At 63.5% G+C, this 13,338-nt stretch overlaps 1 protein-coding gene across 7 annotated transcripts in view; it reads left to right on the plus strand.

The window, feature by feature from the left end:
* Window positions 1-13,338, plus strand: part of PRKAR1B (protein kinase cAMP-dependent type I regulatory subunit beta) — an 80,361-nt gene that overhangs the window by 59,363 nt on the left and 7,660 nt on the right. For 5 of the 7 annotated variants that reach the window (XM_057749184.1, XM_057749188.1, XM_057749187.1 and 2 more), the window contains 3 exons: window positions 3,495-3,555; window positions 8,122-8,243; window positions 8,418-8,534. In XM_057749184.1, the coding sequence (XP_057605167.1) occupies window positions 3,495-3,555; window positions 8,122-8,243; window positions 8,418-8,534 (300 nt within the window). The remainder of the gene's footprint in view (window positions 1-3,494; window positions 3,556-8,121; window positions 8,244-8,417; window positions 8,535-13,338) is intronic. The other 2 variants (XM_057749189.1, XM_057749190.1) reach the window with 1 other exon arrangement.

Raw genomic sequence — 13,338 nt, forward strand, 5'->3', positions numbered from 1 at the left:
CCAGGGGCTGGACGTGCCGCAGCCACGTGCCCTCTGGGCCTTGGTTGTCTCCCGAAGACCAGCCTGGGTGGGTGCAGTTTCCGGGGGGGGGGCTGTGGTCTGGGATGCCCTGGGGGAGGGAGACCTGGGGTGTTCAGGACAGGCTCTGTGCGCTCAGTCCCAGCTGAGCCTGGAGAGCAGGTTGTGCCCCGGGGGCTTCTCCAAAGGGGGACAAGGGAGAAGGGGTTGCTGGGCGGCCATGCCTCACCGTACTGCCTGGTCCTTCGCAAGGCAGGGAGGGGTCGGTTCCGTGCTGGGGGCACTGGTCTCGTGCTGCTCATCCTCCGCTCACTTGGGGTCACCCGCTGGGCGCGAGCCGGGCACTGTCGTGGTGCCCGGAGGCACTGCCCTGCCCTGCCTGTGAGGTGAGTCCTCCTGGAACGCTCTGCCTCTTTGGCCTTGACCCTGCCCGTTCCTGTTTTCTCCGGAGAGTCCGCTGTCTGTGTGGGAGGCGCCCCAGGCACCCTCCCCGCCCTGTCTCCTCGGGACACACCTGGCCCGTTGCATAAGCCATTGTTTCTCCGCCACCATCCACGCAGAGTTGGCCCTGCCTGTGGGATTCTTGTGGCTGGAACCTTATATTCAGGGACGTTCCCAAACCACCGCGGCAGCTGGCGCGTCCTGTTTTAATTCTGGATCCCTGGGCATAAGAATAGCCACGGCTGTGCTGGGAGCCTGCGGAGCCCCTGCGTCTCAGGAAGAAAATGACAGTGTGGCCCACTCAGAAGGGAGTGTCCGCGGACGGCATCCGTTTCTGCATCAGCCTCGGCTTCGGTGGACTCAGCTGTGCCCATCGTGCGATGCGTGGACCCGGAGCTGGACACGTGTGGGGGACGTGGGCTGGGGGCGGGTGGTGTCTCCAGGGAGAGGACCACCCACCTCTGAATCCCAGAACGTCTGATGCGGGAGGTTCCACGGCTGCACGTGGTATAGACGGAGGAACAGGTGGGCAAGGCCAGCTGTGCCCACCGTCCCCGAGCAGGACGGGGGCTCCCCTCCCTCCGGGCCCCCAGGCAGGGGCCAGCACCCCGGACTTCTTTCTTTCACGCGTCAGGGCCTTTTGTTCACCCTGAATCTTACATGAGCCCCTGCGTTGGGATCCGCGCGTGTAGAGTCCTGTCGCGGAGGCTGGGCTGGGGTCTCCAGAGCCCCACTTGCCTGGGGCAGCCCGAGCCCCCCTGGAACCGAGTCCTGGGTTGCAGGGCTAGGCCCCACCCCGTCTGCTTGGGCCCCTGGCTCCCATCCGCGACGTGGGGCCGTGGAGGCCCGGGACCCCCTTCCTGTGGGAGCTAGGGCAGGTCGGGGGGGTTTCATTTCGTGGCTGCGGGGCCAGTCGGATCTAACGTGTAAGGGAGAGGGCGGCCGGAGCGGTCCGTCCGGGTGGGAGGGTCGTCTCACCTGATGTGCATTCACACCCTCCCCAGAGCTGTGCCCCGCCATGGTCAGACCCGCCGTGAACGCTGCACTCAGGGGTCAGGGGTCAGGAGGCCACCCGGAGCCCCGGGTGATGCCGTCCGAGGGTGCGCGCTTCGGCCAGAGCCCTGCTGCCCGCCGGGATGCGGGTCCCCAGCCTGTCCCGGGGGCCGGCCAGGCCCTGCGGGGGGACTGGATGGGGGAGGTGCTGGCCTGTGCAGACACCGTAGGTTCCCGTCTTAGGACGAAACGCTGCCCCCGGCGCGGCGGGCGCAGAGAAGGGGCCGCACGTTGGGCGCTGGGGTTCCGGGCTGGCCTCGAGCCGCACGCAGCCCCGGGGGGAGGTTCCGGGTTCCGTAGCCGGCGGTGAGGTGGGCGTGGGCCGTGCTGTCTCCCCCTCCCTGCCCCACCCGTCCGCCCCACCCATCTGTCCGGGATCGGACGGGGGCGCCGGGCTGGGTCCCGCGGGGCAGGGGAGGGGTGGGCGTGTGACGAACGGGCAGCTGCTGGAGCAGGAGGACCCCCCGCGTGGGTGGAGCTGGGCTGGGGGATGCAGACCGTCTTTCCCTGCAGTCTCTGCTCCTCACGCTGGCCCAACGAAGCGGCGGCACAGAGAGGAGGAAGCCGTGGCTGCGGGTGACGGGGAGATGGCGGAGCTGAGCTGGCCCAGGCCCGCCCCCTGCGGCCCGCGTGGGTCCTCTGCGAGCGTCCGTCACGACGAGGGCCCCAGGCGCCCGGCCCTCGCCCCGCCGTGGCCGTGGGCAGGCCCCTGCCCGTGACAGGAGCGTACGCAGCCCCAGCCTCAGCAGGCACAGAGCCCACTTTGGGGTTTCTGGCAGACGCTGCAGAGCCCCCCAAGGTGGTGGGCCAGCCCCCTGGATACCTGCGTGGTGCGTGAACGGACAGTGGGGCTCCCTTCCCGGCCTCCTCGGCCGTCTCATCCCGGGAGGAGAGCCCCCGAAGGGAGGCGCCTTGGCCAGCCTTGGAGGTGGGTCCCCTTGCCCGGGGTCCCGGGCGGCCGCCTCCAGCTGTCCTCCTGCCGCGGGAGATGGATGGGCCAGTTGTGCGGAGCTTTCATGTCTAGGTTCGCGGGCAGACACGCCTGCATTCCAGCGGGTGGGCGTAGCTGCTGGGAGGTCAGCGTGAATATAAATTATTTTTCAAAAGAAATGCCTTTCTAGGGCTAGTGGGGTCTGAGACGGCTCGGCTCGGCCGGGTGGGACGGGGGCGGGGGGCGGGGGGCTGAGCTGAGCTGAGCGTGCTGTCACCTCAGGCGTCCAGACCCGCCACACGGGGATACACAGGACCCCTAGGTCCTGCCACTGACCGCCTGGACGCCGTGTTCCCTCCGTGGCCACCACCCAGTGGTGCAGAAGCCCCGTCTACGCCCTCTTGGTTCAGTTATGAGCTGGTCTTGGGTCCCAGCCCTATGGGGGCTCTTTGCCGGATGGAGGGGCCCTGGGGTGTCTCTGGGAACCCCCTGGATTCTGGAATCGAGACGTGCAGCCCCTTTGGCATGGGCCCGGCCCTGAGGGGGAGTGAGCAGATGCGGAGGCCGGGAGCTGGGGCGCTGGGGTCCCCTCACTGTGTCAGGTGAGCGACGTTTGCTCGTGTAACTTTCTCAGAATCTTGAGGCAGGGATTAAGCTTCCCTATCGTCCGGATGAGCAATTGAGGCTCAGAGAGGGGGTATCTGGCTCGGGGCGTGTAGATACCACGTGAGGAGTGGGATTTGAACCCAGGGCTTCTGAACCCCCTCAAGGTTCAGGCCTCCAGGCTCCTCTCCATCCTGTAGGTCTGGGTGAGGTCCTAGCTCACGTGTGCCGTGAGGACGGAGACCCCGGGGCAGGGGAGGGGCGGTCTGGGCCTCGAACGGCAGCAGCCGCTCAGACCCTGGCCCTTTGCGGGGCATCCGGGACGTGGAATGTGCCAAGGGTCTCCCTTCAGGAGTTCAGACTCACTTGGGGAGTTTGGGAGCGTGGAAGGGGTTGGGGCGCGAAGCCCTTCTCAGCACCTGTTTCTCTGTGTGTCCTTCTCCCGCAGGGCAGCACGCTGAGGAAGCGCAGGATGTACGAGGAGTTTCTCAGCAAGGTCTCCATCCTGGGTGCGTGCCCCCCGCCCAGCCGTTTCCACACACTGTGCATGTGTGGGACACGCCCACATGCACGCACACGCGTGCTCATACCTGTGCCGTGCACCCGTCCACACACATGCGCGCACACACGCACGCACGCACACACGCACGCACGCACACGCACTGCGTCCATCCGTGCTCTGTGTGTCCAGCTCCCCTCTGGGCGCCACTCTCTCCACGTTGGTCTGTTGGGAGTGCGTGACGGGGCCCACGGGTGCTGAGCGTCTCTCTTTGGCTTTTCCTCGGGGGGGTTCCTGGGCCCCCGCTCTTCTCGTCCTGGGGCCGCGTTTCCCTCCACGTCAGGAGCGTCAGCAAGGTTCCCTCCAGCAGAAGGCTGGCAGCATTTTGACGATGACGGGTGGTCCAGGACCAGCCCGCCCAGGAGAACTCTCAGGACGCTGCACGTGTACCGCACCCGTGTGGGGCCCGTGAGGGTTTTAACTTTGGGTCATTTTGTTCCGCTGGAATATGAGTCGGTGTGTGTCTGGCGGCTCCCGTTAGGGTCAGGGGAGGGGGTCCCGCTTGGGGAAGTGAGTGACAGCTAAGTGCTAAGGCCCCAGGAGCTGCGGGAAGTACCCGTCCGGGGGAGCTCCTGGGGGAACATCACAGCCTCACAACCCCAGGCCGGACTCCTGGGTGCAGGCGGTGAGGGGGGCTTAGCCTCCGTCTCTGAGAACCTGCAGCGTGAGGAGCAGCAGCAGGTGCAGGTCCGGGGGTGCGAGGGCATCAAGGAGAAGAGACAGCCTCTTCAGTCAGTGGTGCTGAGAAAACTGCACAGCTACACGTGAAGGAATGAAGCTAGAGCGTTCTCTAATGCCACACATGCAAAAACACTTAAAATGGATTAAAGACCTATACGTATGACTGGATAGTATAAAACGCATCTTTTTGGTTCCATCTTCTAGAGTAATGAAAATAAAAACAAGAATAAACGAATGGGACCTAATTAAACGTAAAAGCTTTTGCACAGCGAAGGAAACCATCAACAAAATGAAAAGACAGCCTACGGACGGGGAGAGAATATTTGCAAATGGTGCAACCGACAAGGGATTAATTTCCAAAATATACAAACAGCTCACACAGCTCAATATCAAAAAAAACGAACAACCCAATCAAAAAATGGGCAGAAGACCTAAATAGACGTCTTTCCAGAGAAGACATAGAGTTGGCCAACAGGCACATGAAAAGATGCTCAACATTTCTGATTATTAGAGAAATGCAAATCAGAACTACAATGAGGTACCACCTCACACCAGTCAGGATGGCCATCACCGTGTCTACAAACAACACATGCTGGAAGGGGTGTGGGGAAAAGGGAGCCCTCCTGCACTGCACGTGGGGATGTAAGCTGGTGCAGCCACTGCGGAGAACAGTATGGAGGTTCCTCAGGAGACTAGAAATAGAGCTACTGTGCGACCCAGCGATCCCACTCCTGGGTATATATTCAGACAAAACTATAACTTGAAAAGATCCACGCACCCCGATGTTCACAGCAGCACTAGTCACAGCAGCCAAGACATGGAAACCACCTAAACGTCCATCGACAGAGGATTGGATGAAGAAGACGTGGCACGTGTGTACAGTGGAACATTACTCAGCCGTGAGGAGGAATGAGATAACGCCATCTGCAGCAACGTGGATGGACCCGGAGATGATCAGACTGAGGTACGTCAGACAGAGAAAGACAAGTGCATAACATTGCTTATGTGTGGAATCTAAAAAAATGATGCAAATGTACTAATTTACAAAACAGAAAGAGACTCACAGACATAGAAAACAAACTTATGGTCACCAAAGGAGAGAGGGGGGAGGGATAAGATAGGAGTTTGGGATGAACAGATACACACCGTTGTACATAGAATGTATAACCAACAAGGTTCTACTGTGTAGCACAGGGAACTATATTCAGTATCTTGTAATAACCTATAAGGGGAAAGCATATGAAAATTATATATATATGAATCTGAATCACTTTGCTGTTCACCTGCAACTATCACAGCATTGTAAATCAACTGTACTTCAGTTAAAAAAATGCTTAATAAAAAAGAGACAGGGGGATGTCCTAGGTGGCCCAGTGGTTAAGAATCTGCCTGCCAATGCAGGTTCAGTCCCTGGTCCAGGAAGATCCCACGTGCCACAGAGCAGCTGAGCCCATGCATGCCATCCACTGAGCCTGCGCTCTAAAGCCCGTGAGCCACAACTATTGAGCCCATGTGCTGCAGCTGTTGAAGCCCCAGCGCCTAGAGCCTGCGCTCCGCAACGAGAGAAGCTGCTGCAATGAGAAGCCCGTGCACCACTATGAAGAGCAGCCCCCCCTCGCCGCGACTAGAGAAAGCCCGTGTGCAGCAACGAAGACCCAACGCAGCCAATAAAAAAAATAAGTAATTAATTAAAAAGAGAGAGACACCGACACGGATGGTCATGTCAGCAGTTCCCACAACGACAAGAAAGTGGAAACAACCTAGAATCTGTCATCGCAGGAAGGGCCGCGTGCCTGGGTGTTCGTGCGGTGCAGGCGTACGCTGCAGGGACGCGTGGGCTAGCCCTCCGCACGTCCACACACGCCAACACGCGCATCAGGCACAGAGGACGGCATGGACGACTGTGTGTCTGCACGGTCTTGGCGGTGCAGTGCTGTGTTTACGAAGCTGAGTTACAGTAAAGGCATAAGACCGCTGATGGGGAGGGAACTCACCAAACCCTTTAAGGTTAAAAAAAAAATTTCCACCAAATCGTTGATAGTCACAGCCTCTGGGGAAGGAGAGAGAACTCAGGTTGAGGCAGAGAAGCGTGGTTTTGTCAGTAACGTGATGTGCGTGCGAGGAACAGCGCTGAGCAAACATGACCACGCGTCCCTGTCGTTTCATGTGGACAGATGCGGCTTGTGTTGTTCCTTCTACTTCTCTGATTATTTTTTACCAAATTACAAACAGAAGGACGTGACCGCATGGAGTTAGGGACACGGGGGCTGGTGTGAGGGGGCGGGGGGAGGTGGGGGCAGCCGGGGTTGGGCGCAGAGCTGGGCTCCGCAGCCGCGAGGCCGGACCCGAGGGTCCCCGTCCTCCTCCAGCAGCATCGGCCCCGAGGGTGGTCCTCCCCCGGCGTGGCTGCAGCTGACTGTGGGGGTGCCTTCTGCGGGGTTTCCGCCATTTCCCCTGGCCGTGTGGAGACCCCACCCCCAGCAAGAAGGGCGGCGTTGGGTGCGGCCCCCACGGCTGGTCACTGTTTTCCCACGTGGGCTGACCCTCCGGACCTGGGACCCAGGGATCTGAAGGCGGTGCAAGTGCCCCCGAAGCGCGCGCCTTAGAAACGAGGGCCGACAGTGCTCTCCCCGGATTTGCGGCGTCAGGAGTGACGCCCCGGCCCTCAGACCTCAGGACGTTCCAGGTCTCGAATGTGGTAGGAAACCTGCTGGCCCGACGGGAGGAAGAGGCCGCCTCGGCCCGAGGCTGTGAGGGCAGACGCCTCTCGTCACCCTGGAGGGGAAGCAAGCGGCGGTCCCCGGCCGCCTTGCCGACTTCCTCCTGAGCGCGGAGCCCGCCCCCCCAGAGGCACCTGCCGCGGCGCGAGGGGCGGGGCCGGGTCCCGGCGGCCCGTGTCCAGCGCCGCGGCTGGCGGACCAGCCGCTGGCCGGGGCGACCCTGCCGGAATCCGCTCCGGCCCCGGGGTTGGTCGGGAGCGTGTCCTTTTCAGCGTGCGGCCCTGGCAGGAGCTTTCAAGCAGACAAATCCCCCTCCTAACCGAGATCTAAAATAAATGCTTTGCTTTGTATTTTTAGCGGCTGACCTACATAAGTGCATCTGATAAGTGCAGGCCAGGAAAGTTTCTTTGGCCAAAGAAGAAACAATCAGGCGATCATTAATTTCTTATAAAAGAAGCATGTTATTATTTTTTTCCTTCCTGAGGCTAAGGGTGGATGACGACGGGGAAGGAAAGGCGTGAGAAAGACTGGAAAGACACAGCACTTGCAGGCGTCAGAGAGAAACTTGCCACTGCGATGAAGTGTTCTGACCTGAAATAATGGGAGGGATACTGCGCCTCTCTCTCACGATGGAAATGCAGTTGTGGGCTCTTTGAGTGGTGCTGAATGGTGTGTTACGAACAGGGAAGTGCTTGGGCCTCTGAATTATTTAAACCCCTTGGAAGCTCTAGTGCTGAGCTGTGATTATATTGTTTGCAAAAATACAGGCAGCTCTGTTCTTTTGAAGATAACAAAAGCATTTCATCCTACGTTAGCTTAGACTCCACATCCACTGCCTGTCATTTACGTTAGCGCTGTGATGTGGGTCAGAATCGCTCCCAGTTCTGGATCCCTGTCCGCCCGCTCAGCCGTGTGCACCCGGGGCCCAGCTGACTTGCGAAAACACCCAGGCTTCCCGCACAGAAAGCTGCGTTCTGTCTTGTTCACTCTTGTGACGTGGCAAAGCCTCGTCACCCTGGGGCGGGCCGTGCGGGTGTTTTCTGAGATTGTCTGGGGTGGGGAGCTGGCCGCCTGACCCTTCCTGGCCCCCGTGACCCCCCCGTTCCCCGCTACAGAGTCCCTGGAGAAGTGGGAACGCCTGACCGTGGCCGACGCCCTGGAGCCCGTGCAGTTTGAAGACGGAGAGAAGATAGTGGTCCAGGGCGAGCCTGGGGATGACTTCTTCATCATCACGGAGGTGAGTCGGCTTGGGCGTGGGGCGGGCGCTGTGGGCCCCCGGCCGGGGAGGCCGCCTGGTGGGGGTGGGGGACGCCTGGCCTGCACGCGCCCCTCGCCCGGGGCCCGGCCGTCCCTGAGCCCAGCACCCCGTTCCCTCGCCGCCTTCCTCCGGCCTTGCGGATGGCGGCCTCAGGCCCACCACCACGTGTCCTCGCCCTTGAGAATCGCAGGGTCTCTTAGGAGGCGGCATCGGGCCCCCGCGCCCACACGCTTGCAGATGCTGCACGGACTGAACACGCCAGGCATGCAGGTGAAGGTGGGAATCCAGACGTGGTCGGGGTGTGGGGGTGCCCCGCGTCAGAGCCCGGTGTGACAAGTGCGTCCCTGTGGGGGGAAACGTGCACGCTGAGGGCCCGTGGGCTCTCTCCGTCCTGTTTCTTACGACTGCGTGTGAATCTGCAGTGATCTCCGGTTAGAAATTTAATTGCAAGATTGCCGCCAGATTCCTCCACCTGGACCCGCGTGAGTCACTGTTCCCTCCCCCCGCCCCCGCCGCAGCGACAGCTGGCTCCGGGCCGTAATCCGTGGCGGCCACGCTCAGCCTGTCACTGATGGGGTTGAGCAGCTGCGTAGCTGGCAAGTCCCCCCCCCCCCCACCGCCGCCCGGGGCTGCGCCTCGACTGTGGTCCCTGGAGGCCGAGCCGCAGCCGCCCCAGGATGGACGAGGGGGCTGCCTCACCGTGGGACCCTCCCCATGACACAGGCCCGAAACTATGTGAGCTTGGCTCTCTTCCTGCGTCCCTGGCCCTCCCGGCGGGAAGAATTTGTGTTGCCCGCACGGGACGGCACGTGCTCCAGCTGCGCAGTCTGCTGTCGGAGAACGGGAGCCTTCAGCGTGGCAGACGCGGGCGCGGCTCGCGGCTGGCATGCCACTCCGGTCACGGCCACGGCAGCACAGAGGGTCGCCATGCTGTGCAGGGAGAGCGCAGCCAGCATTGGGGTTGGTGTGGAGGAAGGAAATGACACAGCCTCAACCCCTGGTGACGTGTGGCCCACATCACGGGCTCGGAGCCACTGTCTTGGTTGAAAATCACAGAAGCGAGTTCCAGGCTGCTGCCGTCAGCGAGGACGCTCTGGGTCCCGCGGGCCGGTGCCTGCCGACCCCACAGGAAAGATCTGGAAGGCGGTGGGGTTGGCAGGAGAGCCATCTTGGGAGGGTCTGACGGGGCCGGCACAGAGCTTTACCGTGTGCATTTGGGGACGGGCCCTTGGTCACCTCCCCGTCCCCGTCCCGGCGCCAAGCCTGGGGCAGGAGGGCCCTGGGGAGTGCTGCTGGAGGCTGGACGTGGTCCCCACCCGAGCCCCAGGGCTGGGGGTGCTTCTGCAGGAACCCCGCGTCGGGACCCACCCGCGGGCAGCATTCCTGTCCTGGGGTGGGTGACTCATCCAGCAATCATGTTTCTTGAAAGGAAGGGAAAAACCACAGACCGGACAAATTGTGATTCCGGCCAGCCCGGTCTCCGCTCCGTAGACCCGGGAGGCGACGCACCCCGCGTTTCAGCTCCCGCCCCGGCCGTGACCTCGGAGAGGTCACCCTGCAGGCTCACACCCGCTCCCCCAAAAGTGGCCCTCGGGGTGAACGTGACGGCTCGCCTCAAAACATTCCCGGGGCTCTTCGCGCAGGACTTTGAGGGAGCTGTGGTCCCTCGAGGTCTGTGTTTTTGTCTCAGATCCTCCTGCACGTCCGTGAAGATGGCGGAGTCTGTCGTGGCTTCTGGAGGACGTCCCAGCAGAAGGTCACACGTGCTCTCCCGAGGCAGCCGCGGCCGCCGTCGGGGGCAAAGGGGGTGGCGTTCGCCCGGCACTGTGTTGTGTCCTTTAGCGTTTGAGTCGATCGTCCGTATTTTAGAAGCAAGTGTTTCACATGAAAACCTGCGTCTCTTCTTCCTGAACGCGTGGGCCTGGACCCCGTGGAGCGGCCTCCCTGCCCGGCCGCGGCCGGTGGGACCCCCAACGTGCTCCGCACGTTGCCCCAGTCCTAACCCCGCCCCCTTGCCTCGCTGGCGGGCTCCGGACACGCTTGCAGGCCACTGAGTTTGCAGCCTTGGTTTTGATGGTCTTGAGGCCGAGGGAATGCACAGCTCTGGGTGACGCAATCATCTGTCGTTCTCTGGGGCCAAGGCCTCCTCCCGGCTGGGTCCAAGGCCACGGGTAGGAAAATCGTGAAGCTGTGAGCAGGGCGGGGTCAGCGGGGGCCCCTCACAGAGCTCGCGGGGACCTTGACGATGGGTCTGAGGGTGAGCCCCACGGATGTGCAGTCGGACCTCACCCGCGAGGGGGCGGGAGGGGGCAGCAGGGCCGTCCTTCCCTGAGGACACGCGGGTAGCAGGGGGTGCATCCCAGGGGAGGCCCCGCGTCCTGCCCCTGCCCCTCTGCCCTGGCCTCGGCCTCTTGCTCCGGGAGTGCTGGGCCCTCACTGCGAGTGTGGGTGTGCACGCGTGTGCGTGAACGTGCGCGCGCGTGCGGGTGTGTCAGGCATCCCGCACGTCTCTAGGGCAGCGTGGGGGGTGTGAGCACTGCGGCTTGTGTTTCCTGCGTGTCCCTCCCTCCCCGCCCTTCAGGGGGCGGGGGGGGGGTGGCGGTCTGGCCGCATCGTCCGCTGCTCCCGGGCCGGGCGTGGCTCTGCGCACCCGTTACAGGCGTTAGAGGCGAGTTCCGCGGCCGTCTCCGCGGGTGCACCTGGCGCCACGGCTGTGTGGTCTTTGTCACGAGCAGCGGGCTCCCTGTGGAGTCGCCCGCAGACGGTGCTGGGCGGGGCGGGGCGCCTCTCCGGGGGCCCCTGACGCCTCCTGCACGAACGCTGTCCGAGCAGGGCCTTGGGAGAGCGGTTCGGGGACGGGGACACCCCTGGTTCTGTCGCGAGTGTTCAGCTTTGTGGCCGCGTGTCCCCCCCACCGCTGACTGAGGGGCGGGGGCGGAGCCACAGGAGCAGCGATGGTCCGGGCCCCGGATGTAACCCAACTCCCTTGGACGGCATAGTTTTCACAACGTTGTAAAATGTATTTGAAGTGGTCTCCTTGGCAACTTGGATTTTTTTCTCTTTTCCTCTGTGATCAACCAAATTGGGAAAGTCACGGTGGGGCCGCAGGGTTCACGGCCATCACAGGCTCAGAACTGAAATGCAGCCTCAGAAGCTGCTGCAGCCTCAAGCCGTGGTCTCCCGCGTGGCCAGAGGCGGTCACCAGGCACGTCTGAAAGGGGCGCGGTGTCCACCCCGCGCCAGCCCCATTCTCTCCCGAGGCCGCCGTGGGACGTGCCGCCGTGGCCCGTGCTCCTTTAGCGGACTCGGCCGGGGCGTCTGAGCAGGTCCCTTCCAACAGGCTGCTCGCGCGTCTGCGCGTCTGGGCGCCTCGCTTACCCCACATTCTCGTGATGCCCACGGAACGGACGGCGGGACAGGAGAGGACCTCTTCCCCGAGGACGTGCCGGGAGGGGCCCAGGCCCTGGGACCCGCTGCGAGGGCTGACTTTGTGGGCGACTTGGCCAGGCCTCAGGACCCAGACGTTTGGTCCAGCGTGGTCTCCAGGTGTTTCTGTGAAGGGGCGTCTCAGGTGTGATTGACACCGACATCCGCTGACCTTGGGTAGCGCACGTGACCTCCATGGGGAGCGTGGGCCTCGTCCAGTCAGCTGAAGGCCTCCTTAGGAGGACACGGACCGAGGTCCCCCAGGAAGAGGGGTTCCCTGCAGCCGGCCCTGGCCTGTGGCCTGGGTCCCTGCACCCCCTCTTCCCTGCCGGCCCCACCCCCACCCTTTGCTGGGGCACAGGCGTGTGAGCCGGTTCCCTGATGTAAATCTTTCTCCAAACACACATCCCGCTGGTCCTCCTTCTCTGGAGAAGCCCGGCCAGTACCCCTGCCTTCCCGCTCTTCTGGGACGGGCAGGCCTCTGCTTAGGTGGGGGTGGGGCCCCGGCCACCCTGAGGCCGCAGGGCCGCGCGGGGCAGGGCCCGGGGCCCCTGCACGGGAAGCGCGGTGGTGGCCGGGTCTCCCTGAGGCTGGCGGGCCTGGCGCTGCCCTTCCTTTGTCGGAGCAGCACAGGCGGCAGCCACGCTGAGCTCGAGGCCAGGCCGCCGGCTCCCCACGTGTGGACTGGCTGCGTCCCGCTCCCCCACACAGACCTGAGGCCGGGCCGGGGCCTCGTCTGGGGGTGTGGGAGCGAGGCTTCCCCCCGCCCTCCGCTGGGCCTCTGACCAGCCCTCCGCTCTGCGGGGCAGACGTGGGCCCCGGTGACAGGCGGCTCGGGGAGCTGTCCCCCAGGCGTGGAGGGGCTGGCAGGGACCCCACCTGCACAGACGGGCGGGCGCTCGGTGAGTCGCTGACGACACCTGCCCGCGTCTGGGAGCCAGGCTGGGCTGGCAGAGCTGGGCCCGCCTGACCCTTGGGTCCCCGTGCCGAGCCTCCGGGGGGCGGGGCTCCCTGTCTCCGAGCGCTGTGTGCTCGCTCCAGCTGTCTCGGGAGCTGTGGGAGCTGCCAGCCCCTCGGCCACCTGATCCCTGAGCTCTTGGACCGTGTTCTCGGCCGCGCAGGGCAGGCCTGTGGTTGTCAACCTCACAGACGTGAGGGCAGAAAGCACCGGAGGGTCTCCCGAGGGGCCTGCGCATCCCTGGCCCCTCAGGCATAGACCTGCAGCAGCCCCCAGGGCCGGCGGTGGCCTGGCCGTTCTCAAGACCTCTTCTCGTTACCGAAGGCCTGAAGCACCCGGTGGCCCGGGGAGCTCTCGGTCGCTGGCAGCGGACCCGTGGGGGTTCCCGGCTGTGCCCGGCAGGACAGACCCTGATGGGCCTCCCCCAGGGAGAGAGGACGTGTGGGACTGGTAGGGAGGGGCCAGATGCGTCAAGACGTGCCAGGTGCCCCAAGGCTTGCAGGCTGCCCGGCAGCTCCGGAGACTCAGTGTATCCCCGGACCTCCTCTTCCTCCGGGAAAACCCTGGGAGGTGGATGTGGGCGGGGCCGGGCCTGGGTCTCAGGCCCCCTCTGCTGCAACCCTCCCCGTGGCCGGATTCCACGCGTGGCAGAACCTCCGGGCCCTGCGGGCAGCTGGACGAGAGTGGTTT

The sequence above is a fragment of the Hippopotamus amphibius genome, chromosome 9 (genome assembly GCF_030028045.1).
Source record: "Hippopotamus amphibius kiboko isolate mHipAmp2 chromosome 9, mHipAmp2.hap2, whole genome shotgun sequence".
In the NCBI taxonomy this organism is placed as follows: Eukaryota; Metazoa; Chordata; class Mammalia; order Artiodactyla; family Hippopotamidae; genus Hippopotamus; species Hippopotamus amphibius.